The following is a 26884-nucleotide window of genomic DNA, read 5'->3' on the forward strand; positions in this document are numbered from 1 at the left end:
TTTTTTTTTTTTGTTGTTGTTGTTGTTGTTGTTCTTTTTTTCGGAGCTGGGGACGGAACCCAGGGTCTTGCGCTTCCTAGGCAAGCGCTCTACCACTGAGCTAAATCCCCAACCCCTATGGTCAGTTTTCTTAACGGTGAGTCATTAGCTTTATTTATGTCAAGAACAATCATCTCTTTGACTCGAGCTATTCTAATTACGTCCTCATTAGGTGCAATCAAGAACTGAAACCAAGCCAGCGAGAAGGTTCAGTGAGTTAGGGTGATTGCCCACAAGCCTATGCCCTGAGTTCCATACCCAGGACCCAAATGGTGGAAGGAGTGAGCCAACTTCTGAAAACTAACTTCTTGACATCCAAATTATGCCAAGGTGGCACACAGGCAAAATAACTAAATGAATACAATGTATTTCTAAAAGGATTTTAAGTTGAGACTTTAAAAGCATACCCAAAGAACTTGCCTGTGGCAAAATTTTCACCTGTATTTCTCCAGTGCCTAGGCTAGAGCTCAACTCAGAGAAAGACAGAAAGTAGGAAAAAATGTAAGACTTATCTACAGCATTAAGTATGTTTCTCTTCTACCTCTATTTATCATATACGAGCAGATGCATGTAGCTGCGATTCAAATGTATACAGTATGTATGCTCAGAGAGGTATGTATTACTAACATAGGTATATAGATACAAATGCACAGGAAAGCAATTATCTTCATGGGCGAGGAAGGCAATGTCAACAAGACAAGCTTCAAATACCCCAGGTGATAAACATGGATCTAATGATGACCATGCACCCTCCCCAACACTTCCCCCTCTTTCTCTACTATCAGTGCTTCTTAAATCAATGCCAGAAAGAGAAAATAAAAAACAAAACAAAAAGAACAAAAAACCATCACCCCTTTGAGCAATTCTGATCAACATACAACAGTTCTAGAGTCTACACGCAATTACAATTTACGAAACTTCTAATATTCCAATGAGAATTTCTCCTCGTTACCGAAGGAGCAATCTGTCCAGGCGTGCAGGTCTAGTCATTAGCAACACACTACCAAATCAGCTAGTATGTGTTTCCTGAAGGCCCTGATCACCCCCTTCTAAGTGTTTTCTACAACACTTTTGGCATACAAAACTTTGGTTTGGCACACCGAAGCTTTGATTGTGATGACTGGTTTTTTAAAAAGGCAAAAGGTAAAAAAAAAAAAAAAAAAAAGTCTTTGTTAAACAATGTAGCTTTCCAAAGTGTGGTCATAAGATACTAAAACAAACCGGCTGAAGTTAGAAGTCTGTAAACAAACCAGCCCAAGTTAGAAGTCTGTACCGGTCTATCTAAGAAAACTGTTTCATTTTTTTTATCAAAAGAGGCCGCCAGATCAAAGACTGAGGTGTGCACTGCCCCACCTGCAGGCTCAATCTATTTCCACAGGCTCACCCCTGCTGGCAGGGTGCACTCTGTCACCACCATGGTTCAGGGACCTCCTCCTTACCTTTCCCATTTTGCCATGTGGTATACCAGGACAGGGTAAGGAAGGACGTGACAAACACCAGCGCAGTGGCCACAGTTCCATTTCGGAGCCTCATCTCATTTCACCATCACACTGGTTCACAAGTTGGCAACAGCAAGCAAGACCAGTCTCTCTCCAGCCTCAAGTCAACAGAAGGCAGAACGCCTTGGACCTGGGCCAAAAACAAAGCAATTGATGATTGAGGTTCACTTCAGATGCTGGGCAGAAGGTGTCAAGCAGCAAAGCAAGCGTGGGTATTGCTATTCCAGATTGTCTTCGAGGTTTTCAGAGGCTGAGGGCTAAGGGCTGCTGTTTCTTTTTCTTCTTTCTGTCAGGGAAAGAAGAGAAAGGAAAACTAACTAAATAATGCAGAACAGAGGTTTCTCCATTTATTATTCAGTGTCAGAGGCAGACTTTTGTCGAGGCTAAACTGTACTTATGAAGACCATCCCCATATTAAAATGATTCTTTTTGGGGTTGGGGATTTAGCTCAGTGGTAGAGCGCTTGCCTAGCAAGCACAAGGCCCTGGGTTTGGTCCTCAGCTCCGGAAAAAAAAAAAAAAAGATTCTTTTTTTTTTTAATAGCAGAACTATAATTCCTCCAAGGAAACAAGCTTCAAACTGTATTTCCTCCTGGCTGGTTCTGTCTGTGGAAAACATAAAAAAAATTATGGTTGCTCATTTAAAGGGAGTTGTGGGGCTCACAGATTCCCAAAGTGATCTCTAACAACTGAGTCTAGAGCTTCACTCCTCCCAGTTATTACTCAGCTGCACAACAGCAAGCAATGGTTAAGAAAATAAATAAAAATAAGGGAATGTCCAGCCCTGACTTATGACATAAGGTAAGTGCCCCCAGCACACCTCTTTTCATCCACGCCTCCGAGTTTCATCTATGAAATAAGAAAGCAATGGGCCCTGGTGTCCCACATATCACAAAAAGCGTACGACTACCATTATCCTCATCTTAAGTTTTAGAGAGAAAGCTGGAAATATTTAGGCATTCAGAAGAGGCACTAATCTAACCCATGCTCTCTCAGCAATAGCCCATCATCCCGTTGGGCTCTTACACTCAAGAAATGAGGAGGACCACTATTCATCGGACTAAAATTCTGAAGAACTGGAAAGACATGTGGTTGCTAAGAATGCCCAGCACAAGGATAGGTCTTCAATAAATATCAACTGTATCGAAAAGAAAAATAAGCCAGCAGATGCAGCCACTCTACACGTCACCGGTCTCACCCCTCGGGGCTTGTCAGGCAGTCTGATATGTGCATTGATGTCTAGTGGCATCAAAGGGTGGCACCGCATCCTGTGGTACACTAAATGCGCCTCCAAAAACAACTATCGAACCCAAGAGACACATCTCTCAGTGGAAGGGCACGCCTGATTAAAGCAGCCATTTGCAGGCAATTCACAAACTACAACCTCAGCTATTTCTAGCACTGGGAATTACTGGGAATCCCAGTCGCCAAGGAAGACCACACAGGGATAAATGACAAAGAGTGACAGCAAGGGTAGTCACTGTATTTTACTGGCTTCCCCCCCCCCCTTCTTTCTGAGCCTGTTGCATAACTTAAACCTTCACTAAGTCCTTACAGGGCAAGTGCTACCAACCCTATTTTATACACAAGGAGATAAACTCAGCGAGAAACCCCAGTTTAAATAGCTTCTAAGTTTAAGTTCTTTTTCTGTTTGTTTTTCGAGCCAGGGTTTCACTGGGTAGCTCTGGCTGTCTTGGAACCCACTCTGTCCACCAGGCTAGCCTCAAACTCACAGAGCTCTACCTGCCTCTGCCTCCCAAAGTGCTCGGATTAAAGGTGCGTGTCAATACAGCCTGGTGGAATTCCTTTCCACGGCCTTTTGTCCCACAGATTGACCAATTACACCACAGCAGAAGGGAGAAGCTGCAGGAGATGGTTGGCCACTCAGCTGAGACTAGAGAGCCTTTCTGAGTGTTAATTTGGCTCAACAGAAAACATACATTTTCAAGATTTATTACATTTTTAAAAAAAATGTTTTCTCTTCTGCAGTAAGCCCAAGCCTGTTGTGGTATGAACTACAGAATGAACAGAAAAATTTCACAGTCCAACCGTGCAACTCTAAACAAATTCCTCACTTCCTGCAGTCTTTGGCTAATCTGTCCCTCCTGAGTCCCCAACAAAGCATGCCTGTTAGTTTCTCTGGCCAGGATCTCTCATTTCCATGCAACATTCTAGAGGGGCTGCATTCCACTGCATCACTTGTGACTACCTGAGCACAGTGCATTCCAAAGTGGTTCTCCAAGTGGCTAAGCCCTAATTCATTCACCTCCCATGGTTAACTTTATCACAACTATGCCCATGTTGACTGCCTACAGCCAAAATCCTCACTGGGGAAACAAAATCCAATAATTTTAAATTCCACCAAATACCTCACCTATTAACCCAATAAAACACTCGACAGTGACTTCCGGCTATAAGGACAGGGGCACTATCTCAGTAAACTGTAACCTGGGATTTGTAAGCCTGGCATGACATTATGCAAACATGGCTTTCACTTTCTGTCCTTATATAATGTAGTCACATTTTTTATTCAGATAGGATTTTGTTGGGGGGGGCAGTAGAATAAATATCTAGCTGACATAAATCAGGAAGCAGAGACATGCAGAATCCACTTAAAAATTATAATTTAAAAGCTTTTATTTATTAATGGGGTTGGGGAGATGGCTCAGCAGTTAAGAGCATTGGCTGCTCTTCTAGAGATCCTAGTTCAATTCCCAGCAACCATATGGTGGCTCACAACCATCTGTAATGGGATCCGATGCCCTCTTCTGGCCTGCAGGGATACATAAAGGCAGACCAATGTATACATAGTAAATAAATAAATGTTTAAAAAAAAATAAAGTTTTTATTAAGCTAGGCAGTGGTGGCCCATGCCACAAAAAAAATAAAAGGAAAGTTGTCTTATTAAATACAAATGAAGCCTATATAAATGTATAAACGCTCTAGATTAACCATCCATAATACCTAAAAAACATATGGAATACTAAATACTGGACCTAAGAAGTTAAGTAAACTCTGGTTTAGAGAAGATACATAGAATGAATTCTACTAATAAGTGCTGACATCTCAAAAGAAAGAGGAGTGTTATCCTCCACCAGAATGCAGCTTGGGTTTCCAAACGAAGCTTCATCGTGAAGCACATGTGAATGAAATCTCCAGAGCGGAGGAAACAGAATAAGCCATGGACCCTTAAACCACCCCAGGCAGCTACGAGGCTGGCTCATTAGACACAGGTGACCTACATTTGTATCCTAAGCCACATATGTGAACACTTATATACCACCGTTACTGTAAGACTGTCCTGGGTTATCAATTGACAGAACCGAGTCTTTAGACAAAAAAAAAAAAAAAAAAAAAAAAAAAAAGGCTACATTATTACTAGCCATTCCTCCATCCTCCAAAAGACACTTTCAACTCCAGACCTCAGGATGAGGAATCTGTTTTGCTAAAAGATTTAACAACCTTGCATCTTAATTCTTACATTACTGGGGTTTTTTATTATTAAGTTTTTAAAGTGTTCTCTGAAATATCCCATATGTTCCATGGCTAAGAACAGTTTGGTTAGCATTTGGTAGAGTCCTTAATCAGCAACCCACAGACAAAACAGGGGTGCCTGAAAGAAGAATAAGAGGCACGATCCATGACACCCCGGATCAATGAACACCATGACGTAAGCCTACACAACTTTATAAACCGCAATTATGGAAAACTCATGCACTTTCCACTTAGAGAACATAAATATTTCTTTTATGCAGCTTACATAATTTCATGGTCAAGTATACATTACGATGTACACTTACGGTTTAAAGGGACCTATGTCACCATAACCTGTTAGTAAAACTATTCTTTAAGCATTTGAAAGAGAAAGGAGCCTGAAGCACTGAGCGCATGTTACATGATTCTAAATTTAGATTTTTTTTTTTTACATTCAAGTGAACAACCGTGTCACTCTTTATCTTTTACCAAACAATTTGTCAGGCAGCAAAAGGCACAACAGCAAAATAGATGGCAGTCTCGAAGGAGATAACACACTATCTACTGCTATTTCCTAATTCCCAATGTAAGCGGTTGAACCCGCTCCTGAGATCACAACGCTTAGAGAATTAAAGGCGGGCTCGGAAGTGCTCCACTGTCACCACTTAACGCCAAGCCTTCCAGACATCACCTGGCATACCTGGAGGGGGCCAAGACCCCACCTGGAGTCAGGGAGGGGTCCCACCCCGGGCTTCCAGGAGATGGAGGAAACCCAGGCCTGGGAGGAGTCGGGGGCTCGCTCCTCCGTACCTCCGACACATCTTAGTCCCCCGCAGGCAAGTGGCCCCCGCCCTACCTGCCCCGCGGTGGCGCCACCGCCAGCCCTGCAGCTCCCCAGCCCTCCAGCCGCGGGGTCCTGCCCGCAACTCTTGACCCCGCTGCACGCGCACACCGCACTGCACTTTTCCGGACCGCCCGAGGCTGCAGGCCCGCCACCGGGAGGGAGCGCAGCACGGAGGGGCTGCGGCGGCGGCGAGGCGCGGAGGGCGCCCGGCCCGCGCCCCGCTCCCCGTTCCGAGGGCCCGTGCGCGCGCGATCGGACGCAGACCTCGGGATGCCCGGGTTCCGCTGCCAGCAGGTGGGTGCTCGGCGGACCCCGCCGTATTCCGCCTGGCCGCTCCCTGCCCCGCGCCCCGCGCTCCTCACCTGCCGCGGGCCAGGGCGCTTCTACCGCGGCCGCCGGCGACGCAGCTGGAGCCGCCTCCGCCGCCGCCGGCCGCGCGCTCCGCCCCGCCCTCACCAGGGACAGCCCCTACCCAGACCCCGCCCCAGTCGCCGCCAGCCATTGGCCACCACTTCCCCAAGCGCCCCGCCGCCGCTGCCAGTGGCCGGCCCTCCTGTCACTCAGCGGCCCAATGGAGTAGCCTATATATTTCTCTCCAGCCCTTTCCCCTGCATCGGTGTCGCGACCGAGGCTGGAGCGCAGCCGCCACATCTGGCTCATACCCTCTGGCCTGAGCGCAGGCAACCTCGGGAAGCAACAAAGGCCCCAGTGAGCCCTCAGCGCACAACCTGACCACCATGGCCTTTCCTCCTAGCTCTGGGTCCCATCTCCTGGCAGTCCAGGCGCGGTGACAGGTCCTGGCTCTAATCCAACCGTAACTCCCAAGGCTCGCTGTTCCAAGCATTACACTGCCAGCATCAGAGAGGAGCATCGTTATCCTCCAGCTCCCAGGAGGAGGCAGAGATGCAGGGAGGACCAAAGCAACAAATATGCAGTGCTAATGTCCCCCGATTTTTCTATTATGCCGTTTAGTCTTCCCTTCTCTCTCGAGCACATGTCGGATTATCATTTCTTAAAGTTTAAAGCTGACTTCAGCTCGAAATGGATGGACATCTATAGAAGATGTGAGTGGCCTGTCCATTTGGGGCTGCTAATAATTAACTAGTCCTGTACACATTATCTGTTAGATATCGAGCCGGGCAGGTATTAAGATCTCTAATTGCTTATCATATGTTAATCCCCATTTCTCATACTCGAGCTCAAAGGTTAAAGAGTTTACCTATGATTACACAGCTAATAAGATAAGAAATGTGTTTGTCCTCACTGTTAACCAAAATCCTCCCAACAACCCTGAAAAGATTTACAAGAAATCAAAGAACTAGGAGACAGACTTGTTCCTGGCAAACCCCAGGGTAATAAAGACCTGTATCAAAAGACAGTAATTCAAAAACAGAAAACTCTAGAATGTAACATCAGAGTGAGGGATTTGGGGAGGTCTTTGGGGGGGGGACCTTTATTTTTGCCTCAAAATGAGTGTTTAATAATTAGCTATTATATTTATAGGTTTCTCAGCTCTCCTGTGGTGAGATTTCTCTCCATCATTCCCAAGCTGTTTTAAAAATCCTAAAAGAGGCTCATAGTCTCCCTCTTTCCCCAGCTCTGCACCACCTGGGTATGAGAAAAATGATAGATCCAATGGCAGCTATGCTTTCTGCTGTGGGGGAAATGGAGCTAAATCCCCTGCATAACTGTGCCTAAAACATAGCAACCCAGCAATAGATCTCAAAATGGATAAAAACAATATAAATGGGGGTTGGGGATTTGGCTCAGTGGTAGAGAGCTTGCCTAGTAAGGGCAAGGCCTTGGGTTCGGTCCCCAGCTCCAGAAAAAAACAAAAAACAAAAAACAATATAAATGATCCCCTACCAGACAGTGTCTGAAACACGGTTGGGTTGAATTGCTAATTCTCCTGTCAGCATAGACATAGCAGGCCTTGCTACCTTTCTGCTATTCTGGATGTCAGATCAGTTCATGGCCTCATGGAAGAAAATATTCGACAGGAAAGAAACAGCCCTTGAGCAATGTTTTTTTTTTTTTTTTTTTTTTTTAGGGTCAGCTAAAAGACTGAGCAACACAGCCAGCCAGTCATTCTTCTGATGTCCCAGTGTTATAAAGAGAGAAACCAGGGATTTCTGAATGGTTATTTAGGCAACTCCCAGCGATTAAACCCGATTCTCCTTGATTCGGAGCCTTCTAGTACTCTGTCTCCATTTGCATCTTTAGCAATCCACAAGCTTTTGGATGACTGAATGAATATTAAAAAGACCTATTTCCATCCTCTCTATTTTTTTTTCTCCTGGTAAGGAAGGGAATGAGAGTGTTTGCAGACATTTTCTAAGCAGAGACAAAGGTCAGATATGAAGAGAAAATAGAAAAGGTGTAATGTGGATACAGACTGGAGTGGTACATTCAGGAATAATACATATTCAGGCGGTCTCTCTAGTCTCTGTAAACGGGGGAACATCGGAAGTGAAAAGAAGCAATAAACATCCACAAGATGAAGACCTTTTATAACATTTTCTGTACATTTATTTAGTGCAGGGTCACAGGTGTGCCACGGCATTCACGCAGAGGTCAGAGGGCTACTCTCGGGAGTCAGAGCTGTATGGAACTAGGGATTGAACTCTCAGGTGGTCAGGCTCGACAGCATGTGCCTTTAAAGGCTGAGCCATTAAGAGATCCCTTGCCTTTCATCTGGCAGAAGGACAGCTTTTCTAAGAAACTGTGGAGGGCCTGCCACGATCAAACTTGTCCCTACTCACATGACTGAGAGGAAGCTGTGGTGTTCAGTTGGTTGAGCTAAGAAACTGGGAGGGTGTGAAATATGCCTGCTATGTGGGAGTTCGAATCTGTGATTCCTCTCGATCTTGCGACATTCACAATCTTGAATTTTTGCCAGCTATGGCCAAGGCTATCCGATTAACTACACTTTAATAGCCTCTCATGAATGATGTAAGTTTGATTATTAGTGCATGAAGGGAGACACGGTGGAAAACAACTGCCCGTCCTGTGTTCCCATTTCTTGGAAAATGATTAACTGGGGGTTGGGTATTAAAGATTGCTTTAATTGCTAGGCATGGTGGCCCATATCTATAATCTGAGTACTCAGGACACTGGGGCAGGAGGATTACAAGTTCAAGGCCAGTCTCAATAACTCAGCAAGTTTGAGACCAGTTTGACCTATGAGACTCTGTCTCAAAACAAAACAAAAAACATCCAGCATCATGATCTCCTTAATTAGCAATCAAAGGCAGTTAGTTCAAATCCCGAGTCTGATCAAATTCTGTTTTGTTTTTAAATCTCTTCCATGACATTTGCCCCGCTCTCCTGCTGCCTCTTCATAGCAGTTTTTAATTCTGTGGTTTCTCTCTTTACCTTCACACTATCAGTAAAATCAGAGCCAAGAAGGTCAGCCTGTAGTGTCACCACCATTCTGTAGCCCAGCAGTTCTCAACCTTTCTAATGCCGTGACCCTTTAATACAGTTCTTCATGTTGTGATGACTACCAACCAGGAAATTATTTCAGTCACTACTTCATAACTATAATTTTGCTGCTGTTAAGAACCATAATGTAGGGGCTGGAGAGATGGCTCAGTTGTTAAGAGCACTGACTTGGGGCTGGGGATTTAGCTCAGTGATAGAGCGCTTACCTAGGAAGCGCAAGGCCCTGGGTTCGGTCCCCAGCTCCGAAAAAAAGAACCAAAAAAAAAAAAAAAAAAAAAAAAAGCACTGGCTGCTCTTCCAGAGGTTCTGAGTTCAATTCCCAGCAACCACATGGTGGCTCACAACCATCTGTGACAGGTTCTGATGCTCTCTTCTGGTGTGCTTGAAGACAGTGACAGTGTACTCGTATACATAAAATAATTTTAAAAAAAGGATCATGATGTACATAGCTGTGTTTTCTGATGGGTGACCCTGGTGAAAGGGTCATTCAACTCCAGAGAGGCTACAACCCACAGGTCGAGAACTGCTGCTATAACTGTCCCCAATAAAGCTGTCAAGCTATGCCTGTTCTTTACACACACATGTTCACTCTCCCATGAGCCCTCCCCAACCCCCCCAAGACCCATGGTTACAGAGACAGCTGGTGCCTCCCCATGGAGTCTCACAGACTAGTGAGAGACTTAGATAAGTAATTAAACCACAGGACTTTGGGGCAAAGCACAGGAGCTGGGCAGTGAGAGTCGAAGGCCATTAATCAGATTCTTGGGCTCCCTGGAAGTGACATTCAAGCTAAAAGCAGACTACACACAGGAAACAAATCTTTTCCTTTTATCTCTTTGATGATTTTTGGCGGCGAGTGCATTAATCAGTTTCCAAGAAGTCAAGCACAAGATTGCCAGGTTTCATTTTGTTTTTTTTCTCTCCCCACCCTGTCCTTCCCCAAGTAAGCAATCAGACTTGTATGACTTGCACTTGGTTATAAATGTAATCCTGGGGTCCTGGATTGAACCTGTGTTCGATATGAGGGCTTCAAGAGGCATCACCTCTGGAGATTCTCCTTGGCTCTCTCAAGTAGTGTGTGTATGCAGGGAAGCCCTTGGTTTAGTCAGGAGACACCAAGATGCTACTCTTGTCTATAGCTGGTCCGCTCCCCACCTGTGGTGGGCTATAGATCTAAACGGTGTCACAGAACTGAATATTGAGGTTGCGAAAAATCTGGTAACTGGATGAGGTTTTTGAACATATGAAGAGCAAATGTTAATTCAAAATGAAACATGCGGTGAATCTAAAGTGTTTGTGATGGCACCTGCCCACATTATACATGTTACACACATTACATGTGTCACACACATTACACGTGTTACACGTGTTATACACATCACACATTACACACGTTAAACATTACTCATGTTACACACATTACACACATTATACATGTTATATGCATTGCACACATCACACATGTTACACACATTACACACATTACACTTGCTATACACGTTACATGTTACATGAGTTACATGCACTGTACACATTATACACATTATACACACTATCCATGTTACACACATTACACACATCACACATGTTACACACATCACACATGTCACACACATTGCATGTTATACACATTACATATGTTACACATGTACACACATCACACATGTTACATTCATTGCTCACATTACATGGATTACACATGTTACACACACCACATGTTATACACACTACATGTTATACACATTACATTACATGTATATAACATGTTAAACACATTTAAATGTTACAGATATAACACACATTACACCTATTACATGTCATGTAACATGCATTACACATGTTACAAATATTACATTACACACATTACACATGTTACATGAGTTACACGTGTTGCACACTGCAGCCTTGTTTCTGAATACACACATCTGTACTTTGTACTTAGTATGCCATTGCTCACACAATACCTATAACACCTCAACTCCAACATGAGACTACTGTATGCCATGCCTTCCAACAAATTGCACATACTAAGTTGTCTGCTTTATGGAAACATGATGCTTTGATTATGGAAAACAATAGCATTTAATATCTACCTCCTGCTGTTCCTCAGTGTGTAAGCATTAAATTAGTATATCTTTAATCTATATTGGGTTCAAATGTTTGATTTTAAAACTTGCTACTTGAGGCAGGCATGGCTCAACTTCAATTCTACTTAACCCAGCATTCTTTGAGGCAGAGGCAGGCAGAAATCTTTGAGTGCGGAGGCCAACCCTGTCTCAAAACAACAACAAAAACAAAAATTTGTTACTTGAGTTGCTGACTTGAATTTCACTGGAAAAAAAAATCATTACATGAATTTTGGCTGGGGATTAGGACAGAATTTCCAACAATTTCTGAGATGGCTCTAAACTTCCTTATGCCATTTTGTACTATGTGTTTATGCAAACCAGTTCTCAATATTAGTGATTATAAAATCAAAATATCAACCAACTGTGAAAAGCATTGAAGATGTACCATCAAATATCCAGCCAAGATTTATTCTTTATGTAAAAATGAACAATTGTGTCCATGTATTAGTGTGCGAGTTTACTTTTGTCTTTAGTTAATGTTGAAAATATATGTATAGCAAAAAATGTTATAAACTAAATTTTTTATAACTTGTTGTCAGTAAATGTTTGACTTATAACATATTTCCTAAATTTATATACACAGTGTTGTATATAGATTTCTAAGGGGAAAGTGAGTCTCAAGTGGAAAAATTTAAGTAGTGACAATCTAGGTGGCCTTGGCACCACCTGGGACATCTGTAATCCTAGATACCCAAGGGAGTTAAGCAGAAGGATCACAAGTTCAAGGCCTGTCTGGGCTACAAAGTGAATTCAAGACTAGTCTGTGAAACTTAACATGACCCTGTTTCAAAACAAACAATAAAATAAAGGGCTGGACATGTAGCTCAATGGTTGAGTGCTTGCCTAGAGTAGATGAGGACCAGGGTTCAAACCCCAGTACTTAAAGAGTGGTTCGATTAATACTTTCTTATTTGTAGAACATATATGGCACATGCGAGCGAGCGCGCACACAGGAGAGAGAGAGAGAGAGAGAGAGAGAGAGAGAGAGAGAGAGAGGAAGCGAATTCACAAGCCCTAGCTGGTCTGGGACTTTCTATGCAGACCAGCCTGTCCTTGAACTAACAGAGATGTGCCTGCCTCAGCCACCCATGTGGGTACTGCCGTACCAGGCAGCTGTAGAATATTTTAAGATAAAGTTTGCAAACCCCTATTATATAATCAGACAGGACATGCAAACCCGAGGGATTGAAAGAGGCAATAAATGGGACCGACCACCATATTTGTCTTAAAGTCTCCATTGTTATGATAAAATATCATGACCAAAAGCAACTTGAAGAGAAAGGGTTTATTTCTGCTTTAAGGGAAGTCAGGGCAGGAAGACCAAACAGTAACCAGGAGGCAAGACCTGAGGCAGAACCTTAGAGAGGTGCTGCTTACTGATTTGCCCCTTATGGTGCACTCACCTGCCTAGGGATGTCACTGCTCCCTGTGTTCTGGGTCCTCTCACATCACTCTTTAATCAGGAAAAGTCAACACAGGCTTCCTTCCCTGTAGGCTAGTCTTCTTCCGGGGCATTTTCTCAATTGATATTCCTCTTTCCAGAGCACTCTAACGGTGTCAACTCGACACAAAAACTACACAGGACAACATTTAACAGTCTACGTGCACATTAAGGTCCATCCAAACGAGACACCACAAAAGGTTGTTATTCTTGCTTCTGATTCTTACTCTCCCTCCCCACATCTTTGCTCACCAATGGTCCCTTTCAAAGACACTTCATATTCCCACTCCAGTTCCTATTACCAAAGCGTATTGTTCAGACAAAAGACAGACTGTGTGTCTCCCTCACAACAGCATAAGAAGACGGTGCCATACTTCAGGACTGGAACAAACCGTGTTTATATAAAGTATACAAGACACTGCTAAACTATTGTTGAGAAACCTCTAAAAAGAGAATCACCACAACATAGTTGCAGGGTGCCTGGGGTTTAGGACAGCAGAGTGATACTTTGTGTCAGCCAAAGATTCTGTTGCCAAGATGGCTGCAGAAAGGCAGTTCTCTAAGAGAGTTAGCCACCTCATTAAGGCTGACTCATTTTATGATACTCCATGTGTATTCAGAAAGCATGATGGATGAGTCTTGAATAGGAGAGAATTAAAGTGACGTTGGGATGTCTTCCTTTCCCCCACTTCTTTTTATTCCTCTCTGAGTTTGGTACCTGTCGTGCATCTGAAATCTCACTGTGCATAAAACCAAGCAGAGCAACGCAACTCTCTTCTACTCTGTCAACACATTTCAAACGAGATCAAAACCCTCAATCATCTAGTATACCCGGAACTGTGGCTATCAGTAATGATAAACAGGGATCTGGGCTATTGAAACTACGCTAATTTTTCATTCATTACCAGAGCATCCTCCAGTATGTACGAGTCTATCCGAATCTAGCCAGAAAAAGGAGAAAGTGTAGGGAAAGGGGAGAAAGAAAGAGAAGAAACAGAGGGAGAGGAAGAAGGGAAGAGGAAAACAGGTGAAAGGGGAAAGTAAGAAGCAGGGGAGAGACAGGACAGGGAAGAAGAGGGGGAAGAACCCAGGCTGATGTGTGCCACCACAACCCAGTTCTATTGGAGGTGTTTTGTACAAAAGGAACTCACAATGGGCTCTGCATGTCATGGTGCTGAGGAGGCTGGGAAAATGAAGTGCTGAAAGGAAGGAGCAAAGAGGAAGGGAGAGGGGCCTGCAGGCCCCCGGGCTGGCATCTGCTGGGTACTCCTAGAGAACTGTTGGGGTTGGGTGGGAAGGCCAGAGCCAGCTAGACAGCTGGAGACAGGAACTGCCCAGTGTTCTTACAGCTGTTGCCAGCAACCACACCTGCAGAGGGAGGCAGGAGCAGGAAGCATCTCTCTTTCCTCTGCCTTCTGAGCCCCCCGCCATGGCTCCTTGTAGATCTTAACTGAAAAAGCCATCTAGCGATGGAGGCCAGGAAATGTTACCAGCCAACCGCAACTCTTCCTCCCCCTCCACGGCAGACAACTCCAGCATCATAGGACAGGTGTTAGAAAGGCAGCGTGGGAGACTAGATAAGTAAGCAGGTTAAAGAAGCAGGTTTGGCTTTCTTTCAAGGTAAAGCAGAAGTCTGTCCTGGAAACTGAGGACTGGCAAACTGCCTGCTCCTCTGATCTTCCGGCTCAGCAGGACTCAGATAGATTTAAAATAGGCCTCTATTATGCGCAGTGCTCCTAAAAGAGGTGCCTTGTCTCTCTCAGGACAGCTATCACCACTGAGGCACTACGAGGATTCTCTATCAAACCCTCCTCCTATGACCCACTGTTTGCAAGACACTAAAGTCTGAGACGTTATGGGAACCCTCCGTGAGTTCACAGTGTGGTTGGAGGAACCCTGAAAAACTCCTGCTCATCTCCTGCCTCCATCACTAGAGCCTTGTTCTATATAGGTCCCTCAGTAGAACCACGCCCTCGCTTCCACAGATGGGCACCGTGCTCCTGACCCACTCAGTCTCTGTCCCAACTCTGCCACCTTCATTCACTGACAGTCTTCAAAGCTGGGCTTGAACACTAACCCCTCCCCAACCCAAGCTCGGGAGAGGTGTCTACCACTTCACGTTTCTCATGTTCTGAGTTTCCAAACTGGGTGCTACCGGAAGGTTGAAGAAGGGACAAACAGGAGAGCCTCATTTCAGTTGTTGAAAGGGTTGAAGGAGAGCCGGCCCCTCAGGATCACTCCCACACAAGCCCCCATGATGTACCAGAGCAACATTTTCTTTTTATTGAGCAGCGCATGCGCAGCTCCATGTACCTAGTTGCCAACCTGCTGCCTGGGTCTTTAAGCAGCTCCCTCTTGAGGGCAGAGGTCACCTCATTCACTAGACGCTCACTAGGCTTTTCAGAGGGTTGATGAGTGAATTAATGAGAACCACGTGGAAGAGGAAAAGCTGGGTCTGAGCCTGGAAGGACATGAGTAGGATTTGGTCAGGGGAAGAAGCTACATGTACACTTCGTCACAAAGTGGGCAGCACATCCTCATTGATCCCAGCACCTAGCCAGAATGACTCGGCTGAGGTCATGAAGAGAGGCATCATGGGAAACATGAATGCAGGGTAGGAGAGTTTACAAGGTAGCCATAGAGGAGAGCACTGAAGATTTCTGATCAGACTGACAGGATTATACAAAAAAAAAATACTCCAAGGTAAATATATTCCCATAACAGATAAAGAACAATACCTATACGTACATGCATGTGACGTATGTATGCATGCATGCATGTATGTAGAATAAATTGAATAAAGGATGTCTCCTGTCACTGATACCAGCTTAAAAACTGCTATAATAATTTTACCTGGATGAGAAAAAAAAAAAACCTGGGTCTTATTTTGTCCAAATCTGTATCTTTCCTAAACATACTATGTAAATATTTGCTCATTAGTTTGACTTTCTCCTCCAGATCTGACAGGGTCTAAATTTACTATCACAAAGCATAAGATCAGATAAATGAGAACAAAGGCCTGCCTTTACATGACTAAAGTTCTAATGTTCATGTAAAAAAAAAATGTCATGTCACTTCAGTTGTGAACTCTGGGGGAAAACTGAGGTGCATCTAAAAAAAAGGACTTTGTACACATGAGCTACACCCATCCTTCAAAGGGACAGGAAGAAGATGCACTGCTCAGACCCTGCCTGGGACTGAGAAGTTAGTCCCTCTCAGGCTACAAACGGACAGCAACTTTGTGAGAGATGCATTCACCAGCCTGTGGGGACTTGCCAACGTTACTAGCCCTTTACCACGGAGCCTCAGGCTGGTTCCTAACTTTGGGCCATCTTCCAGCAGTCCACCTCTGTTGATCCATACTCTTTACAAAGAACATTTTGTTCCTCTGGCTTCCCTCCTATGCGCCTATGCTATCTGAAGGTTTTGCACACAAAACTTGCAAATTTATTAAGTGTCGTTTTCCTCAGAATTAATCGAATTGAATCCAGATGATCAGAATCCTTTTTGTAATCCTGGTTTCTCTGTCGCAAAGACAGGCAGACACATAGCCCACTGGGCTGTTAACATTCAGCTCCTATCCAGTGAGATGACTGTAAAGGGCTGAGACCTGGGTTGGGGATTTGGCTCAGTGGTAGAGCGCTTGCCTAGCAAGCGCAAGGCCCTGGGTTCGGTCCCCAGCTCCGGGGGAAAAAAAAAAAGGGGGCTGAGACCAATGGAACTCATTAAAGTCCTCTCTGGAGGCCTTTGAAGTGAGCCATGCAGTCTCCTTCGCTGTCAGAACAGAAGCAAGAACACACAGGTTGGAGTAGGCAGAGGCAAGGTGCAAGCCACATAGAAGCCAAGGGCAGAGAAGACAGCAGAAGGAAGCGGTCTGTCTAAGAAGAGAAGCAGCAGCTAGAGAAGATGCAGAGACAGAGAAGTCAACGCACAGGGAGGAACTGGAGCTTCTCCAGGAATGTCTGCTGCCATAGACAAGGGCCCAGCAGATTTGAACTAGTCCTCAAGTCTGCAGGACAGACCTACTGTGTACATGCTCTTCTTAACATGCATCATAAGAGTGTTCTGGAAAACACAGGGGGTGTTGGAAGCTGAGGAAGTGTACCCATTTTCTGAGCAGCACCTGATAGGTTTTTGTGGAAGACACAACACATGCGTGTGTTCACATGCGAACAGAGCATTCTAGAATTGCAGGCTTACAAGCGTCCTGGATTATCTTTGTGTCTCACTATGTCTAGGCCCAGGCTGGCCTAGAACTCATGATTCTCTTACCTCAGCCTCCTGAGCACGTAGATTAAAGACGTGTGTCACTGTGCTTAGGTCGATGACACTTCATTTTGAATCTCAAACTTAAGATAACTGAGCAAGGTGTGAAGGAAGAGAAAGCAGAGTGGTTACGTTTGCAACGACCTTTAAGCCTGCTTTGAACAATGTGATGTTTATCAGCACAGAATCTAACGCTGTCACACGGAGGACCAAAATGACCTGGTTCTGATCATTGTCGTCATGGCATTTCTGTTCCAAGACTCTTACTGACAGTCTAGGTATGATATCATCTGTTACCACGACAAACTCTCTTCCATTTCAGCCTTCACCTGAACCACAGGCACTGATAGAGGTTTGGGGTTTTTTTTTTTTCTTTGTTTTGTCATCATGTTTATAATTTTCTAACCTGAATCCTATCTCATGTGCCACTATGACATTGCCTAGGCAACATTCAGAGACATTAAGGAACTGGACTCCAAAACTTCTAGAAGACTATGGAATTGTCAGCATACCTTTATAAAGAGAAACACACACACACACATGAGAATTACTTAAGATAACTGAACAAGTTGTGAAGGAGAAAAATACTTTACTTAAGAAAAATAAATTAAAATTGTATTGGGAAAGTGCCCCAAAGAATTTGCCCCAGATGAGAACTGAGTTATTAGAAAATCCTACAGTGTGCAGAGCCCTAACTGCCTAATGATTCTTACGTTTTGCTTCATTACACCAGTCTTGGGGGAAGGTTCAGTGGGCAAAGTGCTACGCCAGAACCTGAGTTTAAATTCCCAGCCTCAGATAAAGCAGGGCACAGTAGCACACAGCTACAATCTAATCCCATGGTTCCTACATCAAGATGAGAGGTGGAGACAGGACAGGAGGCGGAACTCCCTAGAGCTCACCAATGAGCTAGACTGGCATCTGAGGCAATGAACAAGAAGAGGCCCAAGGAGGAAGGTAAGGACTGACACCTGAGGCTGTTTTGCTGAGACATGAACATGAATGTGTACATAGCACACACACACACACACACACACACACACACACACACACACACACACGCATGCACACACAAAAGAGTATCAAAAAGGGAAAGAAATGTTGTATGGTAGTAAGTCATTATGATCCCAGCACTGGGGAGGCAGAGACAGGCAGGTCCCCAGGCTTGCTAGCCAGCCAGTGAGCCTAGGCCTGTGAGAGACCGTGGCTCAGCAACAAAACCACCTGACGCCTTGGGCAGAATACTGACAAGAACATGCAGCAAAATAAGGTCTCCTTCCCACCGTGAGCACCGTTAATACCGCAAAAGCCTGTTTCCTCCATCTTCCAAACACGGGAGGAAAAGCTGCTGTCTTGGCCTCTGCTGAGAACAAATATTTAGGAATTACTCTTTGATTATATGGAGTATTCCTTCCTGTTTGACAAATATTTACTGAACAGCTTCCGTGTGCTTATGCACACAGCTAATATGGCTCCGAATTATGCCTGAGGTGCAGGGTAAGAGCAGAGAAAGAGATGGAAGAGGGCCAAGGCCCGGGGCTCGGGGCCAGGGGCCCAGGGTCTGGGGTCTGGGGTTCGAGGTCCGGGGTCTGGAGTCCAAGGTCCAGGATCTGGGGTCTGGGCTCGGTGGGGACTGGGTTCTGAGGTTTGGTGGGGTCTGGGGCCTGGGGTCTCTGGCCTGGGTCCCATGATCCTGAGTCCAATGGAGCCTGGAGCCTGGAGCCCATGGTCCTGGGTCCAGCGGGATCTGGGGCCCGGTGGGGTCTGGGGCCCAGGATCTGGGGTCTGGGGTCTGGGATCTAGGATCTAGGGTTTGGGTCCCAGTGGGGTCTGGGGCCCAGTGGGGGCTGGGGTCTGAGGTCAGGTGGGGCCTGGGGTCTCAGGCCCGGGGCCCTTGGTCGGGGGGGTCCAGTGAGGTCTGGGGCGTGGTGGGGTCTGGGGCCCAGGGCCCAAGATCCAGAGTCCCGTAGGGTCTGGGGCCTGGGGCCTGGGGCCCGGGCAGTTGGAATTGTGGTTTTGCTTTCTGGAGTGGAGAACTGTTGTCCCTAACTCGGGAATTTGGGTACTTCATGCTGAGAAGCCACTTGGCTCTTTTGAGAATGAGCTGCTCTGAGCTGTGGCCCAGGAGAGTCTCCTGGTGACACTGGCACAATAGGGGTCAGGAGATAGAGGGAGGGTGGGTCCTGGGAGCGGGAGCCCATGAATCCTCACTCAGGCTGCACAGGGGCCAGAGAACAGGAGAAGGCAAAAGAAGGCTTTAGAGATGCCAAGCCCAGGGTCAGGCTGATGGCTGCGTTCCAGATGAGAGCAGAGACCACGTGAAGGCATTCAGGAGGAGGATGACTTCAGCAAGGCCACGGCAGGGCCAGACTGTTAAGAGACACATCACTGCTGCTCGGAAATGAGCATCAGACCTTAAGAGAAAGGAGATTGTGCACATCAGGGACAGAGTGCTTGCTTGGCGTCCACGAGGCCCCCTGGTGCAATCCTCAGCATAGCAAAGCCAAAACCAATAAAAATAATTGAAAAAGAAAAAGAAATAGCTTGTCAAAAATTTCAAAAGAAGGATGAAGAGACAGGAGAGAGATGGAGCTAAACGGGGCTTATCCACTCTTACCTTTTCCATCAACTCCATAGGAGCTAATTGAGAAGAGCAGTGTCAGCTAAAAGCTACATGGCGGCTTGTCAAGGACACAGGGGGGTACAAGGAGTACCTCCCGTCTATTTCTCCCACCCTGTATGGCGGTTAGGTGGGAGAGGGAGCCTGTGCTATGTTTTCTTTCCTTGACTGAAGTACTGGCCCTTCTCTGGTTTTCATCTGAAGAGAGGAGACAGTTGAAGGGTCAGGTAGAGGGGACTACGCTGGGCTGTGGCTCAGGTAGTGGAATGTTTAACATGCACCGTATATACGATGGGTGCCGTGCCTGTGATCCCAGCGACACAGAGGAAAAGGCAGGAGGACCCACAGGTTAATATCCTCCTCAGCTACAAAGAAAACTAGAGACCAGCTTGGGATGTAAGACCCTGTCTGCAAACAAACAAAACTGTGCTAGTTGATACCATAGTTGGTTCCCCCGCAGATGGGCAGCCTGTTAGGATTTCCATTTTAGCTGCCCTCACTACTCCCTATATTACTGCTGTGTTTTTAAATGAGAGAGAGGGGGTGGATGGAGGGAGGGAGGGAGGGGAAGGGGGAGGAGTTAGGAAGGGGGTAAGGAGGGAGAGAGGAGGAGGGAGGGAAAGGAGAGAGGGGGGGGGTAATTAGCAGGAGTTGGTTCTCTCCTACAGCTCTGGGGATAGAATCCGGATGTCACACTGGGTGGCAAGAGCCTTTACCCACTTAAACAGTGTTTCTCAACCTCCCTAATGCTGCACTCCTTTTATACAGTTCCTCATGTTGTGATGATCCCCAAGCATGAAGTTATTTTTGTCACTACCTCATAATGGTAATTTTTGCTAGTTAGGATTGTAATACACATACCTGATGTGCAGGAGATCTGATATGAGACCTGTGAAAGGGTCATTCAACCCCCAAGGGGATCGCCATCCACAGCTCCAGAACCATCTCACCTGCTTTTTTGTTTTGTTGTTGTTGGGTTTTGGGGGGTTTTTTTTGCAACTGCAGGTAAAGATGAAGCTGTAACAGTTCTTGTGCTCCACCAGCATCACACTAAGGATACACGAAACACACGTTAGTTAGTTTAATCTTGTCAACAACCCTAACAGCTTTGACTTTGATTTTGCCCCATGAACAAGCAAACCTGACCCTGAGCTAAAGAACTTCATCTACATAACCAGGAAGCAGCTCAGCTCAGGTTTAGCCTTCCCCATCTGCTGGAGTCTGGTCTTAATCCTGATGCTGGCTTCTCAGAATTGAGGATTTAAGGATTCACAGTCCACATCAGGCCTCTTCCTGAGAGATGGTCTTCATTTGGCATGTTCTCTCGGCTGTTTAGCACAGCTCCTGTCTCCTTTCTCTCTCCTTTGATCTGCATATGTGTGAGTGTGATTGCATAAGCCTGCCCTGTGCCTGGATTACATGCATGAGTGTATACGTGTGTGTGTGTGTGTGTGTATGTGTGTGTGTGTGTGTGTGTGTTATCTGTGTGTATGTGTGTGTATGTGTGCATATATGTGAACATGTGTGTATGTGTGCATATATGTGAACATGTGTGTATGTGTATGTGTGTATGTATGTGTATGTGTATATGTGTGTGTGTTATCTGTGTGTATGTGTGTGTATGTGTGCATATATGTGAACATGTGTGTATGTGTATGTGTGTATGTATGTGTATGTGTATATGTGTGATCATGTGTGTATGTGTGTGTATGTGTGTGGTCATGTGTGTATGTGTATATGTGTTTATCTGTGTATATGTGTGTTATCTGTGTGTCTGTGTGTATGTGTGAACATGTGTGTATGTGTGTATGTGTTTAACTGTGTGTATGTGTGTATCTGTGTGTCTGTGTGTGTATGTATGTATCTGTGTGTATGCATGTGTGTGATCATGTGTTATCTGTGTGTGTATCTGTGTGTATGTGTGTGTGATCATGTGTGTATGTGAGTGTATGTGCATGTGTGTGTGTATGTGTATTTGTGTATGTGTGTATCTGTGTGTGTGATCATGTGTGTATGTATCTGTATGTGTATATATGTGTGTATGATCATGTGTGTATGTGCGTGTATTGTGTATGTATATGTGTGTGTAAATATGTGTGTATGTGTGTATATGTATGTGTATATTTGTGTGTGTTTGTGGGTGAGTGTGTGCACTTACAGGTGCAGGTATGTACATTCATGTGTGTGTGCACACACATGGAAGCCAGCAGATAACTTAGGAGTGTCATTATTCCTCAGGTCTTTTCACCTTTTGTTTGAGACAGGGTCTCTCACTGGAACTTCACTAAAGGAGACTTGCACTAGGGAGTCAGCAAGCTTTCAGGGACCACCAGTCTTTACTTTGTATCTCACCATCATGAGGATTGCGTGATCCTGCCCTGCACCTGGATTACATGGGCTCTGGGAGATCAACAGTCAGGTCTTCACATATGAGGCAAGTGTTTTGCCAACTGAGCCATCTCCCTAGACCTCTCCTGGGTCTTACACTGTCAACAGCCAGAAGAAAATGTTGATAAAAGTTGACATGTAGTTTTGTAATTAATTAATTGACCCACGCACAAGGGAATGAATGATCAGTGGAAAACTGCAGAAGAAATGATGGCCCGTAGATGTCTCTTCCAACCACCAGGCAAGTGAAGATGGATCTGTGCCCTAGAATCCCCTGACTCCTAAGACAAGACATGGCCTGCCCTGGGGTGAGCTGCACAGTGTTCACGGTGGTCTGTTAGCATCTGACTGTATGAACCGCAGCTGGCGCCTTCCACCTTAGGCTGACAGCTCTCCCTGCTGCCCGCAGGGCTGGAAAAGGACGAAGGTACCAAGCATGTGTCTCTCATGCGAACAACTTTCCTCAGGAAGAGGAAACCCCAACTTACTGTGGAAAGGTGGTGCCCCTTCAAATAAGATAAGAAACAAAAGGCACGTTTTTCCAAATAGTTGCCTCTCCCCAAAACTCTTCACGGCATTTTTTGGGATGTCATTAAATTTCGCCATCATTTGCATCTGACTCAGAGGTGGATAATGTTTTGAAGTCATTCTACTACTTAAAAAAATTAAAAACACTTGCTTTTCAGATCTAAAATACGACTGCTTTCTGGCTTGGATTTGAAAGTACGTGGAGTGGGCAGTTACCCACAGGGTTCGATTAGAAACAGAAGGGCAACCCGGGCCATGAAGAATAAAAACCCTTTCTGGGGACTCTCTGACTGGGACATGGGTACTTTATTATGGTTTGTTGCTGCGGTGTGGGATCTCGTGTCTGGTGGAGGTTAGAGAAGGGCACTGCTGAGCTTGAAGGTTCGAGGATGCAGACAGGGCATCGAACAAGCGTGAAGAGAAGACACTCTTAGCCTGAAACCAAGGTGAAGGAGCAGCTGAGCCTGCTCCCAGGTCAGGAGAGGACAGAGTGTGGGAGCCGGAAACACGCTCCGAAAATAGCTCTGACCCATATCTCCTCTAGGAATGGAGACCCAGGGGGGCCACAGCTCTGAAAAAAAAAGTGGAAGTCGCCACTCTCTCCTTTCCCCTTTGGGACTAAATCTCGGGCCTTTCGTGTGTCTGGGAGGTATACCACTACTGAATTGCCCAGGATGTCTTGGATTCATAATCCTCTCTCAGTCAGCTAAGTATCTAGGCTAACAGGCTCAGGTCATCTTGAAAGTCTGACTCAGAAGCCAATTTCTCAAAGGTTAAAGTAGCAAGATAACAAGATACAATGAATACAACAGTCAGACTCTGTGAAACTCTTTTAATTAGTTCTCTTAAGGTGAACCACTGTGTTGAGACTTTAGCTAGAGTTTGCATCACAGACTTTGAATCTGGTATCTGAGTTGTGTATGAATCTATGGCTCCTATTACATTAGTATGTGCGTGTCATATCAATGTTATATGTTATATATCATATTAGTATGCTATATCAGATGTTTATATTAGTATACTGTATATTAGCATGCAATACACGATATTATAGAGTGCTACTATACTATTATGCTGCATGTGCCAAATATATATTACATATATCAATAGACTAGCAATTAGGAACTCTTAGGAGCTTGGTTTTCACACCTGTAAAATAACAATGACATCAGCTACTCCATTAACCAGTCTCCTATCACTATGCTGAAACACCTGAGGCAAGATACCTTGAGAGAAAGGATCTTTTATTTCAGCTCACAACTGCATGGCACAAAGCCCATTGGTGTGGTACCTGATGAAGGTTACGCTTTTTGTACTGTGCAATAGCAGGACCACATGCATGCCCCTGTCTGTGTGGTGTCTTCACCTCATAAAGACATCAGTTTTAGTTATAAAGACCTTCCTCTAGTGATCTAACTTATTATAACCATATCCCTATCTCTAAACACCACAGTAGGGTGATGTTTCTGTTCCCTTATTCCCACTCCCACTCATGCAAGACTTTAGGAATTAAACTCCCATTTGAGTTCAGGGGGCAAAGCAGTACGCAAATGACAACAGCCACTTCATGGGGACATGTGTTTCTTGGCAACCCTTTCCCTTTGGTTGCCTGCTATTTGAAACCCCAAGGCCTCCTGGACTTCATATCTGATAGAGAAACTCCTCCAGATATCAGAGCGAGGCATTCGGGACCAGCAGCAGATATCAGCAAACCCTTGGTGCCACAGAGAAGTGCTGATCTTTGGAGAAGTTATTTTCCTTTCTCTTACTTTGTTTTCTGACGGCTTCAGCCTCTGTGAGTCTTTGCATGCAGTCCTTCATGTGGACTAAGATCAGCAAAGGTCTGAGGAGTCAGGAAGGGCTGGGACAGAGGGTGTCTCAGTCAGCATGCAGGGAGCTTTCTCCCGCCATGCTGCTCAGCCCCGGGGAGCTTAAACAGCCTTCCTGATGGTTGCCCTGCTTTACCTCAGACTCTGTAGCTATCATGTGGATACACTGACTACAAGTTCAGCCTAATAAGAGCAGCTTGTAGCCAATATGTGATCTGCAACCCTAACCTCTAGAGAATAATTACCTATGTTGGCAAATATAGAAAGTCCCTTATGTGCAAGTGCACCAGGATGTGGGTCCCCATGACATTGGTGGCAGAATGACATTATTTCCCCTTCTGGGTGGGTAAGCTTGCCCAGGACCTAGCTCCTGGGAATTCTCCAAGTCCTTTGGGGACTGCCCTCTGCTGTGCTAAGACCTGGCTAAACTGTGCCCCTCCTGACTCTGAGTCAGTCAGCCCTTGCTTGTTTGCTCTTGAACTTTGAACCTGTCCCCTGATGGGCCAGAGTCAGGGTTTGCGTGGAGTGGAGGCCTCTTCTGATCTCATCTTCCTCAGGACTTTCCTCCAGCCCCACATCTGTCTCTGTTTCTGCATATGGAGTCTCAGCTACTCTATGCCTCTTTGTCTGAGCTCAGAGTCTGACAGAGCTAGCTCAGAGTATCCTCCCTGAGGGGGATGGGAGGGTCCAGGTGCCATCCCTTCCCGTCCAAAACCAAACTCATCATCTTCCCCCAAATACTTCTTTCTGGCTTGGATGGGTGTGTCTTCCAAGGGCCCCTGTGTTATAAGTTTGGTCCCCATCGTGGCAATGATATGTAGTGGCATCTCCAAGGGGTGGGGCCAAGTGGAAGGTGATGTCAAAGGAACATGGTCCTCAGAAGCAACAGAGACTCACTGGGGAGCCCAGGCTAGCCTGCAACTCACTCCTCTTGCCTCTGCTCCTTATCTGGGATTACAGGCAGGAGCCAGCACTGGGTCTAACCTAGTCTTTATGGGACTTCTATTATGAAGTTCTGTAGGAGTCAGGGTTTTGGTGGTGGTGGTGGTAGGTTTTGTAGTTGTTGTTGTTTTGTTTTCTCGAGTCACAGTTTCTCTGTGTAGCAAGCCCTGACTGTCCTGGAACTTGCTCTGTAAACCAGGCTGACCTCAAACTCACAGAGATCCGTCTCTGCCCTTGCCTCTGCCTCCTGAGTGCTAGGAGTAAAGGCATGTGCTACCACTGCCTGGCTGCCCGGCTGAGTCAGTTTTTTGTTTGTTTGGTTTTTCAGGTTTTTTTTGTTTGTTTGTTTGTTTTGTTTTGTTTTTGACAGAAGGGAACCTACCTCCTCCGAGTCTCTAACTTCCTGTGCCATCACACTTGCTCTCTCAAACATACCCTTGCCATGATGCCATCTACCATGATGCCTCACCAGAGGCAAGACTGATGAGACTGCCCAGTCTTTATATATCAGCCAGCCTCAGACATTTTGTTATAGTAACAGAAACCCTATGAATACAACCCCAGATCCCCTATCTGGAGTATAGCATCTTTTGCTTACTGTGATTGTAGCTCATGCCTCAGGCTCAGCTTTTGCCCGTCTCTTGCTTCCTCTATGCACTGGGTCAGCTGCTGACTTCCAGCTTTTTTAAAAAAACTGTCTGGAGGACATGAATCTCCATTCATGTTTTTTGTGTCCTCATTATGACAAAACCCCATGACCTCAGCCTGAGGCTCAGAGGTCAAGAGTGCTGGATGCTCTTCTAGAAGGCTTGATCTTACTTCCCTGCACCCACATCTGGAAGCTCACAACTGCCCATAACTGCAGGCTTAGGGGATCTGATATCCTCTTTTGGCCTCTGTAGGTGGCACATGCACATGCACATATACATACACAGACATATAAATCACACATGCACACATACCCATAAACTTTTTTAAAAAATCAAAATACTGCACAAACTTCTCTGTAATTAGGAAAATGAAACCGAAAAGTATAATATGGAGTCCACGTATCTACTGTCTACTGACAGAAAATGACTAAGATAAAAAATGAACATGAAATGTTCTGTGTTCTCCTACTACTGGTGGGAGGGTAATTAGTCTAAATACACTGGGAGACTGTCTAGGAGTGTATGGAAAGAGATGAATCTTGAGAAAAGAAATGTAGACTACTTTTAGATATCTTTGACAACCACCCAAAATCCTCTCCCTACCCTCAAATTTAAAGTGCCTAAAAAAGAAAGAACTCCCCACAACACCAGTCAATGCTGGAGGGCTCTGTAAAATCACACGCTGTGATTACAGTCATGGCACATGGCGGTGCCAGTTTTCAAACCTCAGGGAAGGTGACTAATTAGCCAAATGTGGATCACACTGGCCCAAGAGTGAAGCCTGGTAAAGAT

At 45.4% G+C, this 26884-nt stretch overlaps 1 protein-coding gene across 8 annotated transcripts in view; it reads right to left on the minus strand.

The window, feature by feature from the left end:
* Positions 1-26133, minus strand: part of Mgat4a (alpha-1,3-mannosyl-glycoprotein 4-beta-N-acetylglucosaminyltransferase A) — a 113349-nt gene extending 87216 nt beyond the window's left edge. For 2 of the 8 annotated variants that reach the window (NM_001012225.2, NM_001160155.1), the window contains exons 1-2: positions 6218-6269; positions 1479-1824 (exon numbers count right to left, since the gene is read on the minus strand). In NM_001012225.2, coding sequence (NP_001012225.1) covers positions 1479-1572 — 94 coding nt within the window. In that variant the 5' untranslated portion in view covers positions 1573-1824; positions 6218-6269. Of the gene's footprint in view, positions 1-1478; positions 1825-5867; positions 5996-6119; positions 6326-20616; positions 20806-26040 lie in introns of those variants that run through there. The other 6 variants (XM_063267508.1, XM_063267509.1, XM_039083970.2 and 3 more) reach the window with 6 other exon arrangements.
* Positions 26134-26884: the final 751 nt, after the last annotated feature.

Source organism: Rattus norvegicus, chromosome 9, assembly GCF_036323735.1.
Source record: "Rattus norvegicus strain BN/NHsdMcwi chromosome 9, GRCr8, whole genome shotgun sequence".
Taxonomy (NCBI): domain Eukaryota; kingdom Metazoa; phylum Chordata; class Mammalia; order Rodentia; family Muridae; genus Rattus; species Rattus norvegicus.